This window comes from Mustela lutreola, chromosome 14 (assembly GCF_030435805.1).
Source record: "Mustela lutreola isolate mMusLut2 chromosome 14, mMusLut2.pri, whole genome shotgun sequence".
Taxonomy (NCBI): Eukaryota; Metazoa; Chordata; class Mammalia; order Carnivora; family Mustelidae; genus Mustela; species Mustela lutreola.
Window position 1 is genome coordinate 31,637,325 of NC_081303.1, and position 24,607 is coordinate 31,661,931.

The 24,607-nt window shown below is 43.2% G+C and overlaps 2 protein-coding genes across 4 annotated transcripts in view; one reads left to right on the forward strand and one right to left on the reverse strand.

Annotated features, from left to right (window-relative positions):
- The window catches only part of RASAL2 (RAS protein activator like 2), a 373,545-nt gene extending 372,659 nt beyond the window's left edge, over nucleotides 1–886 (reverse strand). For all 3 annotated transcript variants that reach the window (XM_059145575.1, XM_059145574.1, XM_059145573.1), the window contains exon 1: nucleotides 371–886. In XM_059145575.1, coding sequence (XP_059001558.1) covers nucleotides 371–572 — 202 coding nt within the window. In that variant the 5' untranslated portion in view covers nucleotides 573–886. The remainder of the gene's footprint in view (nucleotides 1–370) is intronic.
- Nucleotides 887–11,382: 10,496 nt separating this feature from the next.
- On the forward strand, nucleotides 11,383–11,791 carry LOC131814649 (large ribosomal subunit protein eL34-like). The gene has a single exon (XM_059145799.1). The coding sequence runs from the start codon at nucleotides 11,415–11,417 to the stop codon at nucleotides 11,766–11,768; it is 354 nt and encodes a 117-aa protein (XP_059001782.1). The 5' UTR covers nucleotides 11,383–11,414; the 3' UTR covers nucleotides 11,769–11,791.
- Nucleotides 11,792–24,607: the final 12,816 nt, after the last annotated feature.

Here is a 24,607-nt window from a genome sequence, read left to right on the forward strand (position 1 = left end):
TCTTGGGTTTCCAGCCTTGCCTCACTCAAGAAAAAGAAAAGAAACTCTGTTCGCTGAATTTCATGGCGTGTTCCATCAGACCTCCTTGAAATTGGTTGACAGTTCCCTCGAAGTTAGCACCTGATTATGAAGTCTGCATGGCTCAACTCTGCCTTAAACTTCCTGCAGGTGTTTGAAAAGGTCCAAAGACCGTGACATCTCTCGGCTCAAGCGCTAGTCTGGAGAAACTTGTCAGAAACGCACGCCAGAACAAAAAGCTATGTGGGAAACTGACCCAGGAAGGATGGGGACTGAGAACAGGACTTGAGACTAGGAATGAATTTCAGCCAGAGCAAAAACACCAGCCTCTAGGATGGCCTGTGGTCCTTACCGTACACCCGCACCCAGCTCTGTTGCTGGCACACGGACTCCAGAAGGATCCGATCCAACATGCCACCAGCCACGGCCCCACCGACTGGGACAACTGCTTCAAGCTCCTCCGGGGGTAGCGGCGAGTCAGACTCCAGTCCTGGGAACATCTCCGGCCAGGACAGCGCCTCCGCGGCTCCTCCGGACGACGGGGAGAGCTCCATGGTGCCCCGGAGGGACAAGGCGGCGGTGGGGCCGGCGCGCAAGTCCGCGCCCTGCCTCCGGGAAGGGGAGGAGGAGACCGCAGCGGCGGGGGCAAGGACCGGAGCGGCAGCCGGCACCAACGCGGCTCACCTCCTTCCCCGCCGCCCCCTGCCCGCGGCTCGGGCGCTGCAGCCCACCTGCAGCCGGCGGGCGGGACCCAGGCCGGGAGGCGGATCCAGCGTGGCCCCGGCCGGGGGTGGGTCCGGGCTCAGGTGTGGGTCCCTCCCGGGAGGGGACGTGGAAGGACCCGGGAGGGGCGGCTCACCCGCCTGCCCCCGCGGAGCCGCCTTCCTCAACCCCCACCGGCGTCTCTAGCGGCCAGACCCGGCGGGAGCTTGGAGCCGGGGATGGAGTGGGGCCGGGCAGGGCAGGGCTGGGGGCGTCGCCGCCAGGGGCCGCCCCCTCTGACCGGCTCCCGCCGCCGCCGCCGTCGCCTCAAAGCTTCGGAGTGTCCGCTCCCTCAGGGAAGGGGGGCGGTGGCCCCGGGTTCACGCCCGCCAGTCCTCGGCCCCCACCCCAGGAATGAGCCGGCCCGCCCCCCTAACTCTCAGGCCACGGCTCCCGCCGCGGCTCGGGCTCCGGCTCCGGCTCCGCCACCGATCCCACAAGCCCGGCAGCCGCGGCGGCGGCAGGCGGCATCCCAGGGTGATAGGCCGGAGCAATCGAGGGCCGAGGGCTGGGCCGCGTGTGCAATCGAGTAACGAAGCGGAGGAGGAACTGCCACCAAAGGCAGGAAAAATCGGACACCGAATTATTCATCTGGCCAGTCCCGCCTACTTTCTAAAGACCCTCTACCGGACCGCCCAGTAGCGCGCGTTACGGGTCTCCCGAGCTGCAGCAAAAGCGGGGACGGCGTGGGGAGGCGGGGAGGAGAAGGGGTGCGGGAAATTTGAAAAGAAAGGAAAAGAGCTTCCCTTCCCCTCTTTCCACCTCTTTCCCTTCCTGCAGTTATTTATGTATTTGGACCGACATTTCGTTCTTACTGGAGGAAGAGATTAGAGAGGCTGCTTTATTTTACAGTTGCCCAAAGGGAAACGCCTCCTTCCTTCCCAGAGGAGAGAGACTTGGCAGCGGGATCTGGATTGTGGGATCTGCGCTTTGCGCCTGTCCGCGCCGAGGCTGGACTTGTCATCGGTTTAGAATAGCATGGTTACGAAGTGTGGTGTGGATGGATAGACGGGCCTCGCGAGCACAAGAAATGCTCAAAAGCCCAGTATTAACCAAACATGTTTCTCTTTCTTTTGCCTTTGATCTTTGTGCAATTATGTTGGCTTTTTTTCCTCTAATGATATCACAAGCGTTTTATTTTTGGTCTGTTTGGAGACTGTCTCCCTTGACCTTGGTTTTGATTTTTCTGCCCACCCAAAGCGGTATTCGCTAGTTCAGGTTAAAAAGATTGCTGGCAAAGTAGTGATAATTTTTAAACCGAAAAGTAACAACTTAAACAGTGCCTCGCACGTAGTAGGTCTCCAACAATGTTTCTTGAACATGCTGCTTGAAATGGAGGAGTTCCACAAGTATATGGTGCTTTTGGATTAGTACATGGGGGGCATCCCCCCACCCATTTCTTCCTACTTTGCACAGAGACTGGTCTACAAGGGAATGCTTTTGTTTTCTGGTCCTGTGATATCCTGGTATGTTGTTTGGGCTTATCAAGAACTATAAGGATGCATTTTGTAATTTTCTCCAAACTGTTTAGGGAAATAGTATTTCAAAGCAGGAAGTGACCTTCAAGATAATCTCATTCTGCCTTTTGTTTAATGGTTGAGGAAACTGAGAAACATCCATGTTACCTGACAAATCAACTATCAGTACAGGTAGGTCTGCAGTATCTCAATGATGATGCCTATTTCAACTTTGTTCCTCAAGAACCTTTTGTAACTGAGCTTGTTGATGCATGGTTTGGTGATGCATTGAAGTGATCATTTCCGGTATCTAAAACCCTGATTTCTTACTATCTGACTCCATAGTCAGACTTCCAAATCTAAATCATATTGTTCAGTGCTGGAGTGGAATGGGAAGGTATCGAAGCTAGGAGATTTTAGGGCCCGGCACTAAACAGAGCTATCAAATTTTTATTTATACTAAACTACTGCTGAAGTCATGGTAACAGAAGTCAGAGAGCAGGTGGATAATGGGCATCAGGTGTACAATTTGAGCACTCTTTATTAGTCAATATGTAAGGAATTTATTTAGCCAAGTAATTATCTCAAAGCAGCATTAGGAGTGGTGTATGAAACATTCACAGGTTTTTTTTTTTTTTTTTCTCAAGCTTATTCTCTTGTGGCATCATTCATTGTTGAGCTAAAGAAAAAGCTCTCAATAATCCTACTTTCTTCATCTAGACTCTCCAAATCCCCAGTCCCTGCTTCACCTCCCTGTCCTGCCCCCAGACTAGCTGCAGTGATTATCTAATTGCTTAAGTAATAATATGTCTGGAATTTATCTGATGTTTATAACTTAAAGAGAAAATAGTTCACAACCTGAACAATAGTTCTCTGAGATTAGCAGAACCAGTTTTTCTTTTTTTTTAAGATTTTATTTTTTATTTATTTGACAGGGATGACAAGTAGGCAGAGAGGCAGGCAGAGAGAGGAAGAAGCAGGCTCCCTGCTGAGCAGAGAGCCCAAAGCGGGGCTTGATCCCAGGACCCTGGGATCCTGACCTGAGCTGAAGGTAGAGGCTTTAACACACTGAGCCACCCAGGTGCCCCAGAACCGGTATTTTTTAAATCACCATTGAGCCAATGAAAAAAATTGAAGCATAGAATTCTATCAAGCAACCTACCTATAGTCAAATAGTAGACAGATTAAAACCCTAGTCTCCTAAACTTTTAATTCATTGATGGATCTGAATTCCTTAAGGTTTTTGTCTGCCCCACCACCACACTGAGTGAGTAGAGCTGTCCTAATAGTATGGGGCCAAAAGCAAATATTCCATAGTTTTTACAAATTATTATCACTTAAGGGATGCCTGGGTGGCTCAGTCCGTTAAGTGTCTGCCTTGATCTCTGGGTCCTGGGATGGAGCCCTGTATTGGGTTCTCTGCTCAGCAGGGCATCTGCTGTTCCCTCTCTCTGGGCTCCTCACCCCTGCTTGTGCTCTCTCACTCTCTCTCTCTCAAATAAATAAATAATCTTAAAAAACAAATTATTGTCACTTAAAGAAAATATTGGAGAAAAAACAAACAAAAGTGACAAGCCAATCGGCATTGCAGGAAAGCAGTTACTCCTACTACGATTTATACCAGTGGTATCTCCCTGGTGTAATCCCAGATCTTAATGTGAACATAAATCCTTGGCTGATAAAGTCTTAGTTTACATTGTAGTTTGCAAACAGGCCTTTGTGTGTGAACTACAATAGAGCTAAAGTCTCATTTCCCAGCCTGCCCTACCCCCTCCTCCTTTTCCTCCCTCTAGAATTTCAGACACTAAGCTCTCAGAGGTCATCTCCGTATTTATTGTCATTGGAACTCAATTCCAAGAATCAAATCGAAGCCCCAGGACAAATGGGAACTAAAATTGGGGAACTGTGGAGGAGAAAAAACTAATAAATTCCCCCAAGTAATAGGCTGAAAAACAAAGGTTGGGGTTTTCAAAAGAAAGAAAGAGGCCTTGGGTTCAGAGTGCATATTACCAATCCAGGTTTCCTGTTCTTATCCTAAAGTAGAGTACACCTATGAAAGCTTTCATAAACTGAAATGATATAAAGCAAAGAAGCACTTACTGGTGATTAAATGGAAAATTTTTTGAGCATTCCCAGACCCAAAAAATAACCTCTCAGGCTTTTCTGATACTCAGGACCTATCTTGCTAAAGGATGCACAAAATAAATCAAGATAACCTCACAGACTGTTCAAAACTATGGTGGCTCCACGCTGAGATGCTTAATGTAGTTCCAGGGGAAGGAGCTTGGGGGCACCACTCTTTGGTCAGGGCACACACTGCCTGTATCTGGGCTTACTGCAAATGCTGAACGTTATTTTTGCTTTTCTCCTTTTTTCATACAGTGAAAATCCTTATCAGATTTCCTTAGATCAGTGCAAACAGGTACTAATGTATGTCTTTCATAAAAGCAAAAGAGCAGGGCGCCTGGGTGGCTCAGTGGGTTAAGCTGCTGCCTTTGGCTCAGGTCATGATCTCAGGGTCCTGGGATCGAGTCCCACATCAGGCTCTCTGCTCAGCAGGGAGCCTGCTTCCTCTTCTCTCTCTGCCTGCCTCTCTGCCTATTTGTGATCTCTGTCTATCATATAAATAAATAAAATCTTAAAAAAAATAAATAAAAGCGAAATAGCATAATGAGAATTTTCTATGCATTCGAAAGATGCCCGTATTAAGGAGAGACAAGGATTTGGAACCTTGGCTCTCACAAACTGAGGACCAGGTGTGCATCCAGATTCTCCTCTTTTCACCTGTCAGAAAACACACATTCCCTCATCACAAATGTTCTTAACTATTTTCTTATAGCCGGTCCCTTTTAGGCTCTCTAGACACGACTCCGAAGCTGCTAATCCCCAAGCAGTAATGCAACATTTAAAGTGTGGCTCGGGGGCGCCTGGGTGGCTCAGTGGGTTAAAGCCTCTGCCTTTGGCTCAGGTCATGATCCCAGGGTCCTGGGATTGAGCCCCGAATTAGGCTCTCTGCTGGGCGGGGAGCCTGCGTCCCTTCCTCTCTCTCTGCCTGCCTCTCTGCCTGCTTGTGATCTGTCAAATGAATAAATAAAATCTTTAAAAAAATAAAAAAAATAAAGTGTGATTCGCCAGCAGCTCCCTTCCTATAATTTCTTTCCCGTTGGCCACGACGATGCAGCACTCCCGATTGCACTATAGCACTGACCATGCCCAGTTCATCATAAGGGAAGAATTTAGACATTTCTCGAGATTCTGTTGTCCATCTTCATTTTGCTCCTGCCTCCATCTCCAATTCTATGGTCATCTATTCACTTCTGCGGTTTCAACTCTCACTTGGATAGTGTTAACTTTAAGATCTCCATCCCTAGCCCCAGCCCCTGGACTGAGAACCAGTCAGGAGTCTGTAAATGCTGAACACCTCCAGTAAGATATGCTTCTGTACTTCAGACTCAGCACACGGGAAAGTGAACGCCCTCCCCCTGTCCTAGACCCAAACACCCTTCCTTTCATGAATTTCCTTTCTATATTCAGTGCAACTGGTAGGTTCTACCTCAGACTTGGCTTGAACGTGGAGTTACATTTCAGTCTTCTCCTCCACCGTAGCATAAATCCAACCAACCCCTGCTTTCTGCTCCTAGTGACACCATTCTAGCTCCGGCCAGGTTAACTTTCACCGTGCTAAAAGCAGTAACTTTTTAGTTGTCCTCCTTCCCCTGAGGCCTTTCTACCTCCAGTTTATCCTACACTCTGCAGTAAGTGAATTATCCTAAAGCACAGTTCAGACCTGGTCACATCCAAGCTCAAAAACAGCTCCCTGGGCACCTGGGTGGCTCAGTGGGTTAAAGCCTCTGCCTTCAGCTCAGGTCATGATCTCAGGGTCCCGGGATTGAATCCCGCACCGGGCTCTCTGCTCAGCAGGGAGCCTGCTTCTCTCTCTCTCTCTCTCTCTCTCTCTCTCTCTGCCTGCCTCTCCGTCTACTTGTGATCTCTCTCTGTCAAATAAATAAATAAAACCTTAAAAAAAAAACAACACTCCCTGCTACCTATTAAATAAAATCGTATGTTCTACCAAGATTAAAAGGGCCTACCAAAGATGGTCCCAAGCCACCATCGCTACCTGCTCCATTGCCTGTGTCCAGTCACCCCAATGGCCTACGATGCCCCCAAATACATCCGGCACTTTCTTTGCTCCTTGCCTCTCCTTGTTTCTGATATCAGGAATGTCCTTCCCTCCATCTCTGCCTGCTAAAAACTTGCCAAACTTCAAGCTCCCCTTCCCCCGCTCCTCAGGTTAATGCCAATGTCCTCTTCCAGCAAGTCATTTCCTATCCTCCAAACTGGCAATGATCTCTGCCCCCTCTGAGTTCCCATAGTATTTGTTCTTATCTGTCTGCTGGAACCACTCATGGATATATTATGGTACAATCCTCCGTGTAACTCTAATATCTGCTGTTAGGTCATAAGCATCTAGAGGGCAGAGGGCTTGCATTATTCATGTTCATCCTCCACGGTGTCTTTCACATATCAACCCCTCAATGAAACCAGAAGCCAGGAAGCAAGAAATTAAACTGAAAAAAGAAAACCTGACTGGGTTCATAAATGTTTGGGGCTACAAAAAAAAAAAATCAATTCAGTGATCCCAGACATGCAACCCCCACTCTCCCCTGCCCCACCCATTAAAAAAACGAGAGAGAGAAACACACTCTCGAAAAAACGAGAGAGAGAGACCCAGGAAAATGACATGAGTTGCCCAAGGTCACCCAATGAGTAACAGAGGAAGGATGGGAATCCCAATGCATCAACCCCATCCACAGATTGCTTGCTTCCTGCTTGTTTTTGTCCTCTAAATGGATTATTTTCTTGTTGATAAAGGTTTCTTCAGTAAAGTAATTTTATTCTTTTACATATTATTTAAGCTTAAAGCATTTGTGCCACATTCCTGGCCCCACATATAATTTTAGCAAAATTATACTTTTTTTTTTTTTTTTTTAAACCAAAGGACCAAACAGAGACATCAGAAAAACATCTGGTCTGATTCATCAGGGTAGCAGCAACATTTCTATTTATACACGAGCACAGCCCTATCTTTGTAGCTCTCAGCTGTTCCTCATTGCTCAGTACGTTCCCCTTTTCAACCTTGTCTGTCCCTCATCAAGAGAGCATCCTGCATCCCCAGTCTTAAACAAAATCTAATGCAATAAAGGAGAATACATTCCCTATTCTCTAGCAGAGGTCTGAATTTCAAAGGAACCGTTCCTTTACTTTCTCAGTCTCTTTGTTCCAGAGCATAGGACAGCCAGCCTCAAGTGGCTGGGTGGCTGCCATTCATTTCACTGCATTCCGGGTACAAAGAAGTTGGATTAAAAAACCAAGATAGGGCATGAATCAAATTTGGAAGCAGGTCAGGCAGAGAGTATTCTAAATGGGGAAACTGAGGTTGATGTAAAGAGGAGCATAAGTGCTCCATAAGGAGCACTGACTCTCCTCCAGCAACATTTGAGAGTGGTATAAATGAGAAAATGTTGATTGTAGGTCTTCATCAGTACAAGAAAAGCTTAGGAATCTTCCTGGGTTTTGTGAGTGCTTTTTTGTGCCGGACCCATGTCCCCTAAAAGAAGGTCTCTATTTGAACCAACCAATAATGATATCATTTGGGAAAGCATTGGAACACACCAGAGACAAGCAGACCTCCACCAGTCATTTCTTCTTGCCAAAATAATGACCTCACCTCAGCATTCAACTTCAGGAATGCAAAAAGAATAAAAACGCTCAGATGGAACCACAAGGGCGCCTGACATCAGTGTCTAATTAAAACCTTTAGAGGACCTAAAGACTGAAAATAATAAGGTGCCCACCTCACTCCATGTAATTAAAAACATTTTTTTTTTTTGCCACGTATCAGAAAGAACAACAAAGTTCTGATTTTTTTCAGTGATGACCACTACAGAACTTGTTTTAGAAATGGCAAACATCAAACTCTTAAAAATGTTGTATGCGCTTCTGTGAGCTCCTACTTCTGCCAGTGTTCTAAACACATCTTTTGAGCAATCCAGCTCTGTCTGGAATACACAGTACCAACCATCTATTAACTAACACAATCTATGAAGGGGATAATCTTTAGCAAATTAATTTCTGTGTTTTTCTAGTAACTATAGAAACACCAACTTACTTCACCCTAGCCAAATAAAATGATCACTTCCTTAGCTTTGTGGTTCTAAAGAGTCCTCAAAAGATGAAAAAAAAAAAGCCAAATGATTCTAGAGGAGAGATTTTTAGAGGACTTGCAACAAGACTATTCATTCATTAGCCGTGTCTTCTGCACTATGTCTCTGCATTCAAAATGGCAGCAACAAACCTAGTTAGGACAAAGTGTCTTTTCAAGTTTGCAACTCAGCAAAGGGACCATTTCTCCATTTCATGAGAATTTAAATCCATCGATCTCCTTGTCTTATTCCTTGACTCTTAGTCCCAAGTGCTGGCTGGTGCCCATCTGAAATACTCACACCAGTCTCTTGCATTCTCTTGCATCCAGTCCTACAGCATCAACTCCGGATCATTCCCACAATCTGCCTTCTGCTCCTCCTTCTCAAACAGCTGAGAAAAATGCTACTCTAGACTCTTATGCTGCTACAGATTCAAGGTCAACGGGGCCCCTCAGAGACTCCGTCATTCCCTTAGCTTGTCTTTGGTCAGTTACCTCTCCCGTTCCATTCAGTAAATCCACCCGGTAATCTTTGTCCCTCTCCGCCAGACCTAAGTCAACTCCCAGTTCTCATTCCCAACAAATGTTTCTGCCTCCTCTTTTAAGGAGAAAAATGGAGGCCATTAAGCAAGACCTCCTTCAAAATCCCATCCCTCCATCTTCTGCTTCAGCTATAAGGATCAGCGGTCCCTCATCTTCTTCAAAAGCCGAACCCTCTCACCGATTTCAGGGCCGAAGCAATTCATTTCCCCCTTTTTTTTTCTTTTTTGTCTTTCAACCACACTTTTTCAACATTGGCTCCTTTCCTCAAGTTAACGTGTTAACCTCTCCTTCTAATCAAAAAGTTCCCCACCACTGAAGTGCACCAAACTCTGCAACTTTCTTTGAAATGTAACCAAAAAATAAGATGGGTTGATGGATGGATAGATGGATAGATCCATGATAAACCAAATATGGCAAAAATCCTCTCTGTAGAACATTGGTGGTGAATACATGAATGTTCACTGTACAATTCTTTCAACTTATCTGTATGTTTAAAAATTTGTCATAATAGGGGCGCCTGGGTGGCTCAGTGGATTAAAGCCTCTGCCTTTGGCTCAGATCATGATCCCAGCATCCTGGGATTGAGCCTCGAGTCAGGCTCTCTGCCCTGCGGGGAGTTGGCTCCCCCCTCTCCGCCTGCCTCTCTGCCTACTTGTGATCTCTGTCAAATAAATAAACAAAATCTTTAAAAAAATTGTTTTCATAATAAAAACGTTTGGGGGGGCACTCCCAACTCAGCAACCTCCTCAAGTCACCGCCAAATCTTCTTACTTTTTGCCTCTGAACTTTTTGAAAATGTAGATTGTACTCACTGTCTCCACTACTTCTTCACCTCCCACTTACTGTTTTTAATTCAGATCTTTAAAAAGGATATAGAATGTTGTAAATATAATGAAGTCTTCTTTATATCCCACCCAATCCCTTTCTCTCCTGGGTACCAATAATACATCACGATTGTTCTAATGTTGGTATGTATCTCTCCCATGCATGTACGCACATGAGTATTAGCAAATCCTTTAATGAGTTCTTCTACTTTTATTTTTTAAGATTTTATTTACTTATTTGGGACGCCTGGGTGGCTCAGTTGGTTAAGCAGCAGCCTTTGGCTCAGGTCATGATCCCAGCATCCTGGGATCGAGTCCCACATCGTGCTCCTTGCTCCGCAGGGAGCCTGCTTCTCCCTCTGACTCTGCCTGCCACTCTGTGTGCCTATGCTCACTCTCGCTCTCTCTCTCTGACAAATAAATAAAATCTTAAAAAAAAAAAAGATTTTATTTACTTATTTGACAGAGAAAGAGAGAGCACAAGCAGGGGGAGAGGGGCCCCGTTGACCTTGAATCTGTAGCAGCATAAGAGTCTAGAGTAGCATTTTTCTCAGCTGTTTGAGAAGGAGGAGCAGAAGGCAGATTGTGGGAATGATCCGGAGTTGATGCTGTAGGACTGGATGCAAGAGAATGCAAACAGGCTCCCTGCAGAGCAGAGGAAGCTCGATATGGGACTTGATCCCAGGACCCCGGGATCATGACCTGAGCCGAAGGCAGTGGCTTAACCAACTGAGCCACTCAGGCGCCCAGAGTTTTTCTATTAATGTTTGACTTGTCTTCATGAAATTGTCCTATGCATAATATATCCTGGAATTTCTTTTTGAATTCAGTATTGTGCTTTTAAGATTTATCTGTTACTGCTCACAGATCTAGTTCACACATTTTAACTGCTGTGTAGTTTTGCATTATATAAATAGTCCACTACTAATTTCCACATTCCACTATGGATGGTTGTTTCCAATTTTATGGTTGCAAGCAATAAAACAGTGACCATCCCTAAAGCAATTTTCCTGTGCCTCTGTGTAAGTGATCCTCTAAATATATGTCCAGAAATCGAATTACTATTAGTAGGGTACACACTTATTCCATGCTACAAAATATTGGCAAATTGTTTTCCATGATTGTTGTGCCGATCTACTGTCCCATCAGCAGGGTATGAGAGTTTCTTCACATCCTTACCAATATTACACATTATCAGATTTTTTAATTTAGCCATTCTCATATATATGAAAAGCAATCCATTTTACATTTTGCATTTTCCTCTGGAGAGGTTAGGCATCTTTTCATATGCTCTTGGCAATTTGCGTTTCACCTCTATGAATTGCCTATTCATATTCCTTGATGATTTTTTTCTATTGAAGTTTTGTCTTTTTCTTACTTATTTTTTGAAGTTCTCTCTCCATATTTGCTGTGCCCTAATTTTTTTTTCTGTTATTTGAATTGCAAATATTTTCTGACCTTCTCTTTTAACATTGTGTATGGTATTCTTTCTAAAATAGAAATTTTAATTTTAATCTATCATCTTTTTTGTTTATGGTGTAAGTTTTCAGGTGTTAAGAAAAGCCTTCCCTAATCTTCCGGGGACGGCTTCCGTAGGCATTCAGAATGGTCCAGCGTTTGACCTACCGTCGTAGGCTGTCCTACAATACAGCCTCTAATAAAATTAGGCTGTCCCGAACCCCAGGTAATAGAATCGTTTACCTTTATACCAAGAAGGTTGGGAAAGCACCAAAATCTGCATGTGGCGTTTGCCCAGGCCGACTTCTAGGAGTTCATGCTGTGAGGCCTAAAGTACTTATGAGGTTGTCTAAAACGAAAAAACATGTCAGCAGGGCCTACGGTGGTTCCATGTGTGCCAGGTGTGTTTGTGACAGGGTCAAGCATGCTTTCCTTATCGAGGAGAAGAAAATCGTTCTGGAAGTGTTGAAGGCACAAACACAGAGTCAGAAAGCAAAATAAAAAAAATGAAGCTGTTTTGAGTAATAAAAAAATCAAAAGGCAAAAAAAAAAAAAAAAAGAAAAAAGAAAAAGAAAAAGAAAGCCTTCTCTAGGGGCCCCTGGGTGGCTCAGTGGGTTAAAGTCTCTGCCTTTGGCTCAAGTCATGATCCCAGGGTCCTGGGATCGAGCCCCACATCGGGCTCTCTGCTCAGCAGGGAGCCTGCTTCCTCCTTTCTGCCTGCCTCTCTTGTGATCTCTGTCTGTCAAATAAATAAAAATCTTAAAAAAAAAAAAAAAAGAAAGAAAAAAAGAAAGCCTTCCCTACTTGGAAGTAATGAATATATTTTCCTCTACTCTTTTCTGTAAGCTTTATTATTCTGCCTTTCACACTGAAATCTTTATTCCACTTGATATTTATTTATGTGTACAGTGAGAAAGATCTAATTTTTCCTTGTATGAATAGCCAGTGGACCCAGGAGCATTTAGTGAAGAGTCCAGCTTGTCCCCTGTCTTTGCACTTTCACTTCTGTCATATACCAAGTTCTCTCACATGTGTTGCTCTCTGTCCTGTTTAATTGGTCCAATTAGTCCATTTATCTCTTTAGCTTTAGTATCACATTTTGTTAATTTCTACCTCTTCTTTTTCTTTTTCAAAATTGCCTTGCCTATTCTTAGCATGAAGTCTTCCACGTGCATTTTATTTTTTTAAAGATCTTAGAGTGCCTGGCTGCCCCAGTAGGTTAAGCATCTTGAGTTGGGCTCAGGTCATTATCTATGAGTCATGGGATGGAGCCCCGCGTGGGCCTCCTGGCTCAGCGGGGAATCCGATTCTCCCTTTCTCTCTGTGCTCTCTCTCGCTCTCGCCCTCTCTCAAGTAAATAAATAAAATCTTAAAAGATAAATAAATAAAGATTTTATTTTTACGTAATCTCTACACCCAGTGTGGAGCTTGAATCTACAACCTCAAGGTCAAGGGTCGCAAGCTTTGCAGGACAGAGCCAGCCAGGCACCCATTCCATGTGCATTTTAGAATCAACTGGTCAAATTCCAGAAATTACCCTGTCAGTATTCTGACAGCCAACTTAACAAAATTCTCCTACATTAAAGAGAATTGCTTCTGTGTGATATTGAATTTTCTCTTCAAGGACATGGTATATCTCTCCTATTTTATACCCATCAAGAAAGTTATCGTTTTTTCCTCGGTGGTCCAAAGATGCATCCTCAGTGTTTCAACTTTCACCAATACACAGACAAATTCTCATGCCGTGCCTCCCTCTCAGCTCTGTCGCCTCAGTTCTTGTTTATTCTGGCTCATTCTGGCTCATTCTGGCTGCCCCCCCTTCCCGCTACTGCGACTTGGCATATTTGCAAGAGAACTCTTCATCTTCTCCATTCAACTGGTTTCTCCTCCTGTAGACACCCTCTTAGTTCATGACCTTGTTATCCGTATTTCATCCGAGAGGGAATTCTTTGATAGTCTCTCTCTTTCATTTCTCAAATCCAGTCATTCACCATGCCTTTACTGTTTACCTTCCTAAACATGGCTTGATGTATGTTCCTGCCTCTCTATCTCCACTATCCATGCCTCAGATAGGGCTCTCCTCATCTTTTTTTTTTTTTTTTTTTTTTTTTTTTAAGAGAGATTCTATTTATTCATTTGACACAGAGAGAAAGAGAGTGGGTGTGTAAGCATGCACAAATCGGGGGAAGGGGCAGAGGGAGAAGCAGATTCCCCGCTGAGCAGGGAGCCGGATGTCTGGACTGAGAAGAAGACAGACACTTAATCTACTGAGCCACCCAGGCACCCCTGGTCTACTCTTTTTACATACCATTCAGAGCCCACCATTGTCTAGGCCTCACCTTTTTCTCTAGCTTCATTTCCTCCAGCAACCCAAAACTGCTTGGAGTTTCCTGTATAGCCTATGTATTTTTTTTTCTTTATGCCTTTGCCAATGGTGTCCTTTCTAGAAGATAGATCTCCACTTCATTTACCTCGCCTACTCCAACCTCAAACCTAATTTCCCTCCCCATCTCTACCTGACTGACTCTTCACATCTTTGGAGATCCAGCTCAGCTGTCAGAATGCCATCCCTACCCCTGACTCCTCTGGCAGGCTTCACTAGGTGTCTCTCTTCAGTGATCTCATAAATGCTCTGATTATTACTATGCCTTGCGCTTACCATACTGCATTGTAATTATTGGTTTATATATCCCCACAGGACTGTCAACTCATCAATAGAAGTATTTGGGTTTTATTCATATTTAAAGTTCAACAACTTGGGCGCCTAGGTGGCTCAGTGGGTTAAAGCCTCTGCCTTCAGTTCAGGTCATGATACCGGAGTTCTGGGGTTGAGCCCCACATCTGGCTCTCTGCTTAGCAGGGAGTCTGCTTCCCTTCCTCTCTCTCTGCCTGCCTCTCTGCCTACTTGTGATCTCTGGCAAACAAATAAATAAAATCTTTAAAAAAATAAAGTTCCAGAACCTAGTAGAGTATCTGGCACATAAATATTTGTTGAGTTCAATGAATAAATGATGTAGTTGAATTGAATATGCTCTTTATAGAAACTTTTTGGTTTCCTATGTATTATTGCTTAAAACTCAGATTTCATCAGACTTCTCCCACCACATAGAGCTCACAAATTTAGTTTTTTTGCTCTGGCTAACCAATTCTAGGAAAAAAAAAAAAAAAGTGACCTATCAGTGTGGCTAACATTGGTCTAGGTTGGAGTATGGAACCATAGGGGAAAATAGAAACAAATATAGCAAGATAGGATGAAGAAAGAAGAGTCCCCAAATTGGAACACACAATACCTATCATCCATAATGAGGATTTCCACTAATACTGTGGTAAGCCGGATGAATATTTATGAGCTGAATCACATAGTTAAGGGCTCCTGACTTGTTGGTTATGTGATATCACTTTGAGGTTTACATAAACTTATCTGGAAACCCCATCCCATGTCTTAGGGAAAAAACAAGGTTCTCCTTGAACTCCCTGCAGCTTTTCTGAGCTCTCCGTTCTCTCGGTAACCTCAGGGTTTGATTTCTGGCTTCTGTAGAATGTCCGATCTTCACTCTGCATCTTGCAGCTGTTCCTTTATGTTCATTTGGCTCTGACCCAGGGGTGGGCTGTGGCCTCTCTTCCTAAATTTCCTACCTCAAATTCATGAGAGGCAGCTGTGTGCATTAGAATCCTCCTGGAGGTTCAAAGATAGTGTGTGCCATAATAGGGGGCTACTTGGCAAATATGCAACACTCCTAAGTAGCCGATTTAAAACTGAAAACTTGATTTCCTTGCCGTATTTCCACCAACCCAAAGTTAAGCCTCCTGACACTTTGCTCACTCTTCTTTCCCCATGCTTCTTCCTCACTTACTTTTTCTCTTTTCTTCCTGTATTTTCCAGTTTTTTAAAAGATTTTATTTACTTATTTGAAAGAGGGAGAGGGAGAGAGAGCCTGAGCAGGGAGGAGAGAGAGGGGCAGGCTCCACACGAGCAGAGAACCTGACGTGGAGCTTGATCCCAGGACCCCAAGATCATGACCTGAGCTGAAGGCAGAGGCTTAACCCACTGAGCCACCCAGGTGCCTGCCCCCACCCGTATTCCCCAATTTTTTATGTGGAAGGATTTTGTGATCTTTTTGTTGTTTCTTTCCAACCCATACAGAGCCTCTACTTTCATTCCTTAGGGACCTCTCAAGATATTATTTTAAACAAAGACAATTCCTTATCTAAAGAAAACTCTTGTGCCTATTTGTAAATATCTTCTCATTCCTCAACTACATTTCTATGTAAAGTGAGTATGTGTTTATGTGTCAGGTAACTAAAAATTCAATATTGTTCCTTCTCTTCCATGTGATTATTTCTTTCCAACTAAATATTTTATGAAACCTTATGTAGGGGTATCTAGGTGGCTCAGTCAGTTAAGTATCTGCGTTTGGCTTAGTCCGTGATCCTGGGGTCCTGGGATTGAGCCCTGTATCAGGAAGCCCACTCTCTCTCTGCAGCTCCCCTTGCTTGTGCTTTCCTGCTCTCTCCCTCTCTCTCAAATAAATAAATAAAATCTTAAAACACACACACACACACACACCCCTATGTAAAAGAACTCCTTTAGTTATTGCTGATGATTGGTGACTGAACCATGCGGTACCAATAAACACATATAGTTACCATCCTGGTGTTCAGGTTGGTACAAACTAAGCTGTAGTCTTTTTTTTTTTTTTAAGATTTTATTTATTTATTTGACAGAGAGAGATCACAAGAAGGCTGAAAGGCAGGCAGAGAGAGAGAGGCGGAAGCAGGCTCCCCGCTGAGCAGAGAGCCTGATGCCGGGCTCGATTCCAAGACCCTAGGATCATGACCTGAGTCGAAGGCAGAGGCTTTAACCCACTGAGTCACCCAGGCGCCCCTAAGCTGTAGTCTTTACAGAATTATTTAGTAACTGGAGCTTAAAACAGTCTTAATTTAATGCCTTTAAATAAACATTCTTCATATTTGGTAGATGTATATACAGCCAATCTGAATGGGGTGTTTCTGAGCAAGAGCAAATATTGACAGTTCCTAAATTTCTGGAATCCCAATGAAATTTTCTCTTTTAGAAAGACTTGAATTCATTCTTTCCACCAAATATTTGTCAAGAGCCTACTGAGGGTCAGGCACTGTGATAAACCCTGGGAGCTGAGTGGAGAAGGAAAGGGTTCAACTTCCTGCTCCCACGGAGCTTATATTCAAGCAGAGGACATGGTCAGGAGGAAGGAAATAGATAATTATACAGTGTTGTAAGTTCTATGAAGAAAGACATCATGGTGAGTTGATGGAGAACAGGGGAAAGAAAGGTACTCCCAGTAGGGTTGTTTGGGAAGTCCTCTCTAAGCCTTGATCTGTTATCTGAGATCTAAGTGATAAGAACAAGACAAAAAGAAAGGAGGAACATTGTTCAGAGGCTATTGCAATAGTCCTGGTAAGAGATGATGGTGGCTTAGATTAGGATCATGGCAGTGCAGGAAAAGGAAGGCAAATAGCCCAGATATATTTTGGAGGTAGAACTACAGACCTACCTCAACTTATAATAGAGCTATGTCCCCATGAACCTATTTTAAATTGAATATATCATAGGTAGAGGGGCGCCTTCGTGGCTCAGTGGGATAAAGTCTCTGCCTTCAGCTCAGATCATGATTCCAGGGTCCTGGGATTGAGCCCCACATCTGGCTCTCTGCTCAGCGGGGAGCAGAGCAGTGCCTGCCTCTCTGCCCACTTGTGATCTCTCACTCTGTCAAATAAATAAATAAAATATTTTAAAAATAAATAAATAAGTAATTTTTTTTTTTACAGATTTTATTTATTTATTTGACAGAGAGAGATCACAAGTAGGCAGAGAGGCAGGCAGAGAGAGAAAGGAGGAAGCAGACTCCCTGCTGAGCAGAGAGCCCGACGCGGGACTCGATCCCAGGACCCTGAGATCATGACCTGAGCCGAAGGCAGCGGCTTAACCCACTGAGCCACCCAGGCGCCCAATAAATAAAATTTTTAAAAAGATAATAAAATATCTTAATTAGAAATTGGGATAACCCACCAAACATCATAGCTTAGCCTAGCCTATCATAAATGTGCTCAAAACACCTACCTTAACCTACAGTTGGACAAATCACTAAACACAGTCTATCTTATAATAAAGTGTTGACTATTTATGTCACTTATTGAATACTGTACTGAAAGTGAAAAACAGAATAGATGAATGGGTACAGAATGGCTGTAATGGTTTTAAGCGTATTGGTTGTTGACCCTCACAATCGCGTGGCTGAGGGGGAGCTGCCACGCTCTGCCACTGACCAGTATCATGAGAGTTTAGTACCACTTATCACTATTCTGGGAGAAGATCAAAACTCAAAATCCACAAAGTATGGTTCCTACCGAATGCACGCCACTGTTACACCATTGTAAATTTGAAAAATCCCAAGTTGAACCATCATAAGTTGGGGACTATCTATTTAGTAGTATTTGCTGATGAGTCTTATGTATTTATGTATATTTATATATATTTAAAAATGATATTATATATTATACTTATATAAATATATGCATATATAAATACATAGAGAGAGAGAGAGAGAAAAAAAAAATCAGGGATAACTTCTGTGTTTGTGGTTTGGACAGCTACATAGTTCATTTGACACCAAGATGGAGAAGACTAGAAGAACAGACTTGGGCAGGAAAACCTAGGTTCCATTTTGGACCTATAAAATTGAGATGCCTCTTAGACATTCACATAAGGATATTGGATATATGAATCTGGAATCCTGGGAAAGGTTAGGGCTGGAAATATATATTTGGAGCAATCAGCACAAGGATGCTATTTAAAGTCACAGAACTGAATATGCTCTCCTAGGGAGAGAGTTATTCTTAGAGAAGAGAGCCCAGGACTGAGCACTGAGGCACTCCAGCATTTAGAGGTCAGACAGAGAAATGGAAGACAGAAAACGATGAGAAGGAGCAGCCAGCGAGGCAAGATAAAGCCAATAGAGTATGATAACTCAAAGGTCAAGGAAGAGGTGTGATAATTAAGGATAGAGCCATGCTTACTCTATATAACAAACCCAGTGCAACATTCTGCCCAATCTATAAGCTTTCTGAGCCTGAAGAGACAGGTCATGAATGCTTTCTAATATCGAACCTTCCACGGGGTGCCTAGCTGGCTCACTGAGTAGAGCATGTGATCAATCTTGGGGTTGTGAGTTCAAGTCCCATGTTGGGTAGAGAGATTACTTTAAAAATAAAATATTAAAACAACAACAACAAACCTTCCAGGAAAGGTTTTGTGACCTAATTGGGGTCTGAAGGGGCACGAGTTCAGGGCATTTGCCTGTGGTATGGGTCTTCAGGCCTGTGGCTGCTGCAGTAAACAGCAAGCAAGTGACTCCAATCTGCCTTCAGTTCATGTTGGCACAAATTTTTTGGCTGATTCTTCGTAGATAATTCCAAAAGATTTTTGTGATGAGAACAAAGTGTAAAGGCGTGATTATAAAATTAGTATGGGAGTTTTTTCACAATTTCCATGGTAAAAGCGGGATCATTTTTGTTCATTTGTGCCCAATTCTTTTTCACAGAAGGCACTAGAACACTAGGAATAAAAAGCGATGGCCCCTTTGTCTTCCAGTCCCTTGCGGTGAAGTCCAGCTCCCAACTGAAAGTGGGAGCATCAATGGAAAGAAACAACTTTTCATCTTATCTTACCATAAACAGCACTGACATTCTAGAAAGCATTCCTTTGATGACGAGTCCTGCGCCAATGTAGGATACAGCCATTTTGATACAGGCTGTTTTGTTACAGTCAATTTGCTGACACACAGCTTTGACACAGTCATTTTGATGCCAAGAACATCTTGATGTGGCTGCCTTGAAGTGGCTGTTTTGATATGGGAACATTTTGACTCTGCCTAAAAACAAACCAGTAAACTTTTCACTCAGAAAACATGATTACCAAGTAATGCTCATTGACTGATCTCTTCCCCCATTTCCCTGAGCTCCATCTCTTCCCCCCATGGGAGAAGCCAGACTGCAGACGTCGACAGTGGAAAGCTTGAGAGGAAAAAAAATCATCACGAGGGAGGGAGAAGGCTGAAACAGTGCACCCAGCTCAATAATACAACCTGAAGAAAGAGAAAGATAATTTTGTGAACCCATCCTGACTCAGCCTTTTGGAAACAGTCAGTGCATCTCCACAGCACTGAAAATGGTAGAGAGCACCCCAATCTTCTCCCAAGAGGTTGTAAGAGCTATGCCGTGACCAGGCATCTTTCTTTCTCTTTCTTTTCTTTCTTTCTTTCCTTCTTTCTCTCTTTCTTCCTTTCTTTCTTTCCTTTCCTTTTTAAACAGGAGAAAACCAAACAAATTTAATAACGTGTATGTCCTATATACATGGGAGATACCTAGGAAAACAAAACAATTTTACTCAGGCATTTCTTGGACAAGACATATGTCATTGAATGAAGAGTAGTACCATTGAGCAGGGTGGTTAAGAAGAACCATGACCCTGAACACTCAAACAGGAGGCAGCAACCCCAGGCTGCCAAGTAACTGATATGGGCCTAGAAGAAGCAGATGGTTGGGTTGATCCAGGGGTGATATTTTGTTATTTAGGTGTAACTAGACAATAGAGAAGAGAAAGCAAAATGCCTTGGCTCCTTGTCCCATTGGTATTATCAGGGGTCTATTATCAAGTGTCCTATTAGCTGAATGGAAGCTATAAATTGACTTCCTCTAGGCAAATTCTTTTTCTAAGAATTCTCTTGAAGCAATAATAGAACTGAAATACTTACTCTGGGAAACTAGTTAAATCACTAATATGATTAATGGTATAATTTCTCCGGTACTAGGTGTTCATAACATTTCAGCTTGTGAAATAAAATACTAAATATTTTCCAAAGATGAATCTCTGTCTATTTCTGCCACCATTATTCCTTTGAAGACTTAAAATGTTATTTAATTGATCTGAAGGTGTACATGGAGGATACCTCATGATGTACAGTGTGAAAACCTATACAGAGCATATGAAATGTTTCCTGGAAATATAAATTTCCCCTCTCCCAAAACCCACCTCTTATTTCAAGCATTTCCCATTTTGTTTTAGTTCCAATCCCTTCCAAACCCTCTGATTTCAATTTGGGTCAGCAGATATGAATTAAAGACTACCATGTGCCAGTCATTTTGCTTGGCACTACAGGGAACAAAAATATAAATATGAATAAGAAATAGCCTATGCTCTCAGGGAATATATTGGGGGAGTTAAGCTTGACTACAAACAAAATACAAAACAAATAGTGTTATCACTAGGCACTGTTATCCTTTTAAATATCATCTGATAAATTTTGGATGCCCTAAGCTGGCATAATCAAAATGATTTGGGACCACATGACTGGAGCAATTAAACCCTACTGGGAGAAAGAAAGAGAGAATGGCATTTAACTAAGATTGTCTCCTCTGTGATAAGCACTGTGTGAAGTGTTTTACATATCTTATCTCACTGAATTCTCCCAACAGTCCCATTTTCTAAAGAGGAAACAAGGCTCAGCAACCTGAAGTACCTTGCCCAAGGTCGCACAGCTCAGATTTGGTGGGGAGGTCAACTTCCAACCTGGCAAACTCCCTACTCATTTCAGACCCCTCAAGGAAGGCAGCAGGACGGGTTACAGTTGAAGCAAGAGAATTGGAAGCTCTTGACACTAGTGGTTGAAAGAGTGACGTGGGGTTATTAAAGCCACAGAAGATAAAACATGGGAATCACTGCCAATTTAGATCCACCACTGAGCAATTCAGTGGGGACATGGATCAAAATGACTATGTGGTAAATACAACTTTTTATAAGCTTTGTTGGGTTGTCAATGAGAGTAACAAAAGAAGTAAGAAAAACATAACTTTTACCTTTTAGAATGTAGAATACACCAATCCATCAGCTTCTTGAATCTAGACGGTATCTTTTCTTCCATTGAGAAAATTAATAATAATGACCAACAGTTATTGAATCCTTACTAACGCTGGGCTCTGTGCTGAATATACAGAATAGAAGCTGAGATCATGAATTTAGAAGCAGGTTGATAGGTTTCAAATCTTGGTTTCACTTAACTTTTCTGGATGTTAATCCCCTCATCTGAAAGGCAAGTCTACTTCAATAGGGTCTGATAAAAATACTCACCTGGTAAAATTAGCTATTATTATGAAGTTAGAGTAGGCTGGGCTTTTAAAAATTAATTTATTTATGAAAGAGAGAGAGAGAGAAAGAGAGCATGAGCAGGAGGGGCAGAAGGAGAGGGAGAGAGAATCCCAAGCAGAGTTCATGCTGAACATGGAACCCCACATGGGGATCAATCCCACGACCCTGAGACCACAACCCAAGCTGAAACCAAGAGTTGGTTGCTCAACCAACAGTACCACCCAGGTATCCCCAAGTTAGAGTATGTTTAACTACAATCCCAGTTTCCTCCCATTTATCCGTGGATAAATCCAGGCTTCCTTATTGGGGCTCACTGCAAGATGGGGGTCATGTACACAGGGTAAGCAGGAGCAAGTGAAGTCACAGAGCATCGTGGCCATTACTTCTGCTGGAAAGTCCTGTGTGATGAGGGGAAGTCTGCTGTTAAAGAGAAGTCCCCAAATGATGCCAAGAGGAAGTTGAACAGGCAGAGCCATAGATGCAGAACAAAACTCCAGGAAAGCCAGGGTAGTCTACTCCCACTCAGGTCTGGCTGCTCCAGAAAACCCCTCACTGTGTCTCTGATAGCCAGGCTCCACAATAACCCCTAATGATCCTCATCTAGTAGTCATGTTCTTGTACAGTCCCTTCCCACATTGTACCAGGGACATAATACAGCAGAAGAATAGGACAGAAGTGATGATATGACACAACCAAGATTAAGTAATAAAAGATCCTGTGACTTCTGTCTTGGTTTCTCTCCTCTTCTCTCTTTCAGATTCCTTACTCAGGGGAAGCCAGTTGCCATGTCTTGAGTACCTACATGGAGAGATGCACATGCTGAGAAACGGGCTTTGTGCTAACAGCTAACAGTAAGTGAACTTGGGAGTAGATTCTCTTGCTCTGTTCAAGTCTTCAGATGACGGCAGCCCAACCAGTGGCTTCAGTGCAATCTCCTGAGAGACCTTAGCCAAAAATCACTCAGCTAAGCCACTCTAGGTTCCTGATACTCAGAAACTATGAAATAACTGTTTGCTTCCTTCAACTGCAAATTTTGGGGCAACTTTTACAGAGCATAGATCTTTAGTAGAGGGTCCTCTTTGCTGAGTTAGCCCTCATTCCTGTAGCCTCGGTTCTATTAAGTCTGGACCTCTTTCCAGTGACAACCTTCCCCCTTCCCCTACATCCTTCTTTCTCAGCTCCTTTTCCTTCTGTCTGTGAAAGAGGAAATCTTTTCTACTCCTCGGAAAAAATCACTTGCCCCACAGACAATCTTTCTCTTGCTTCAGAAGTATTGCCTAGAGTAATCTTATTAATGGGTTAAGGGATTTCCAAATTAGGAAAACACCACTTTTCTCCTTTTTTCCTCTCTGGTCCTCCTCACCTCATGCCCCCAGCTCTACTTCATGGAATTGATCACAAGGAACAGTTCCAAGAAGGAAATGTTAATAACTTAAAAGTTAATAAATACCAATATATTATCCCATCAAATATATTATTTCCCTTAACAACCCTATGAGGTAAGTTTCCTTATCAGCCTCATTTCACTGACAAGAGATTGTCTTGCTTTAGGGCACATGGCTGATAGCCTAATTAGCCTAATCAGGATTGAACCCCAAGTCTGATTGATTCCCGAGTCTGTGCTTTTAACTATCAGGCAAGATCACTTCTTTATATCATTTATTCTAATGTTATGATATTAAAATCTAATGAAAAGTTAAGATTTGTGGAATCTACATATCCACTATAAACACAACACTTAAAATGAATCATTAATGAATATTAATTCTAAGAAATATTTATTTGTTCCAAGTCCAGTCAAGTAGCTGACATGTCTACTCATGTTTCAAATTTATTTGTGGAATAGGATAAGGTACTTCCCAGTCAAGGTCCTGGGTCTCATTCAAAGGAGGGACTTTGGCTAAAAGTGTATATCACAGTTGAGGAGGCTTTCCAAATTTACTCCAGACCCAGTTGGGACCCCTGTAACATGTTCGCTTCCCTTCTGCAAAGCAGCTCTCTCACATGTCCTCTGCTCTCTGCAAATCTGCCACCATTCCTCCCACCTACACGAGTCACTTCCTCTTCATTTCCAGCAAATGACTCAACATCTGCTGATAGGGGAATGTACAGACTGTCCAATGACAACCAACTCAACTTCCCACCACCATTTCTGAACTCTGGCCCCCCACCAGGCATATCCCATCCTTCTGGGTACAACCCAGGGTTTGGATTCCAAATCCTCCCACTTCCTCAGGAATCTTGCAGTATTGATTGCTCTCTCCCTCTTCATTTTTGCCTTCCCTTCACCTATTAAATCCATTCATCAGTATTGAAATGCTCAAGTCTCTGCTTAATGAATAAAAACGAAAACCCCAAATACCCTCCTGTGGACCCTGCCCATTTTTCCTCTTCCTCTTCTCAGCCACAAGTCTTAAGGAATTGTCTACACTGGGTGTCATGACTTTGTTACCTCCCATTCTTCACTGCACCACATCTTGGTTTATACCATCAACACTTCTTTCAGTGCTGACACTAAGGACACCAATGACCTCCTAACTGCAAAATCCTAGGGACACTGCTCATTCCATTCATTTCTTCACCTCTCAGTATTTGACACTAGTGTTCATTACCTCTTGAGCTGTTCTCTTTACTCAGATGGATTTTCTTTTTACCTCTCTGGCTGTACTTTCTTCCTCTGCCACTGCCTGTCCCTTTTCCTTGGGTTTCCATACTGGAGCCTCTACCTTTCTCAATCTACACATTTGCCCTGGGTGGCCCCATTCTCTCCCTTGGCTTTAATTATTGTCTATTTTCTGTGACTCTGAAGTTTATAATTCTGGCCTAGATCTCCCTTCAGAGCTTCATATTTAAATACATATCAATCTGTTTTCCAAACATTTCCACTGAGATGATCTATGGGCACTTCATGCTCTTTAAATTCACCTGCTTCAAACTCATCTGCTTTTCCCTCCCAACCTGTTTTTCCTGCTGGGTTCCTTGTGCCAGCAAATGGTCCTACTATTCAACCAGTTGCCTAAGGCAGAAATGTGGGTGTCATTCTCAAGTTCTTCCTTATTTGTATCCCATTTCCAATCAAGTCTGACAATTACACCTTTAAATATCTCTGGAATCCACTCACTTATTTCCATTTCCAAGCCCCTGCCTCCTCTGACC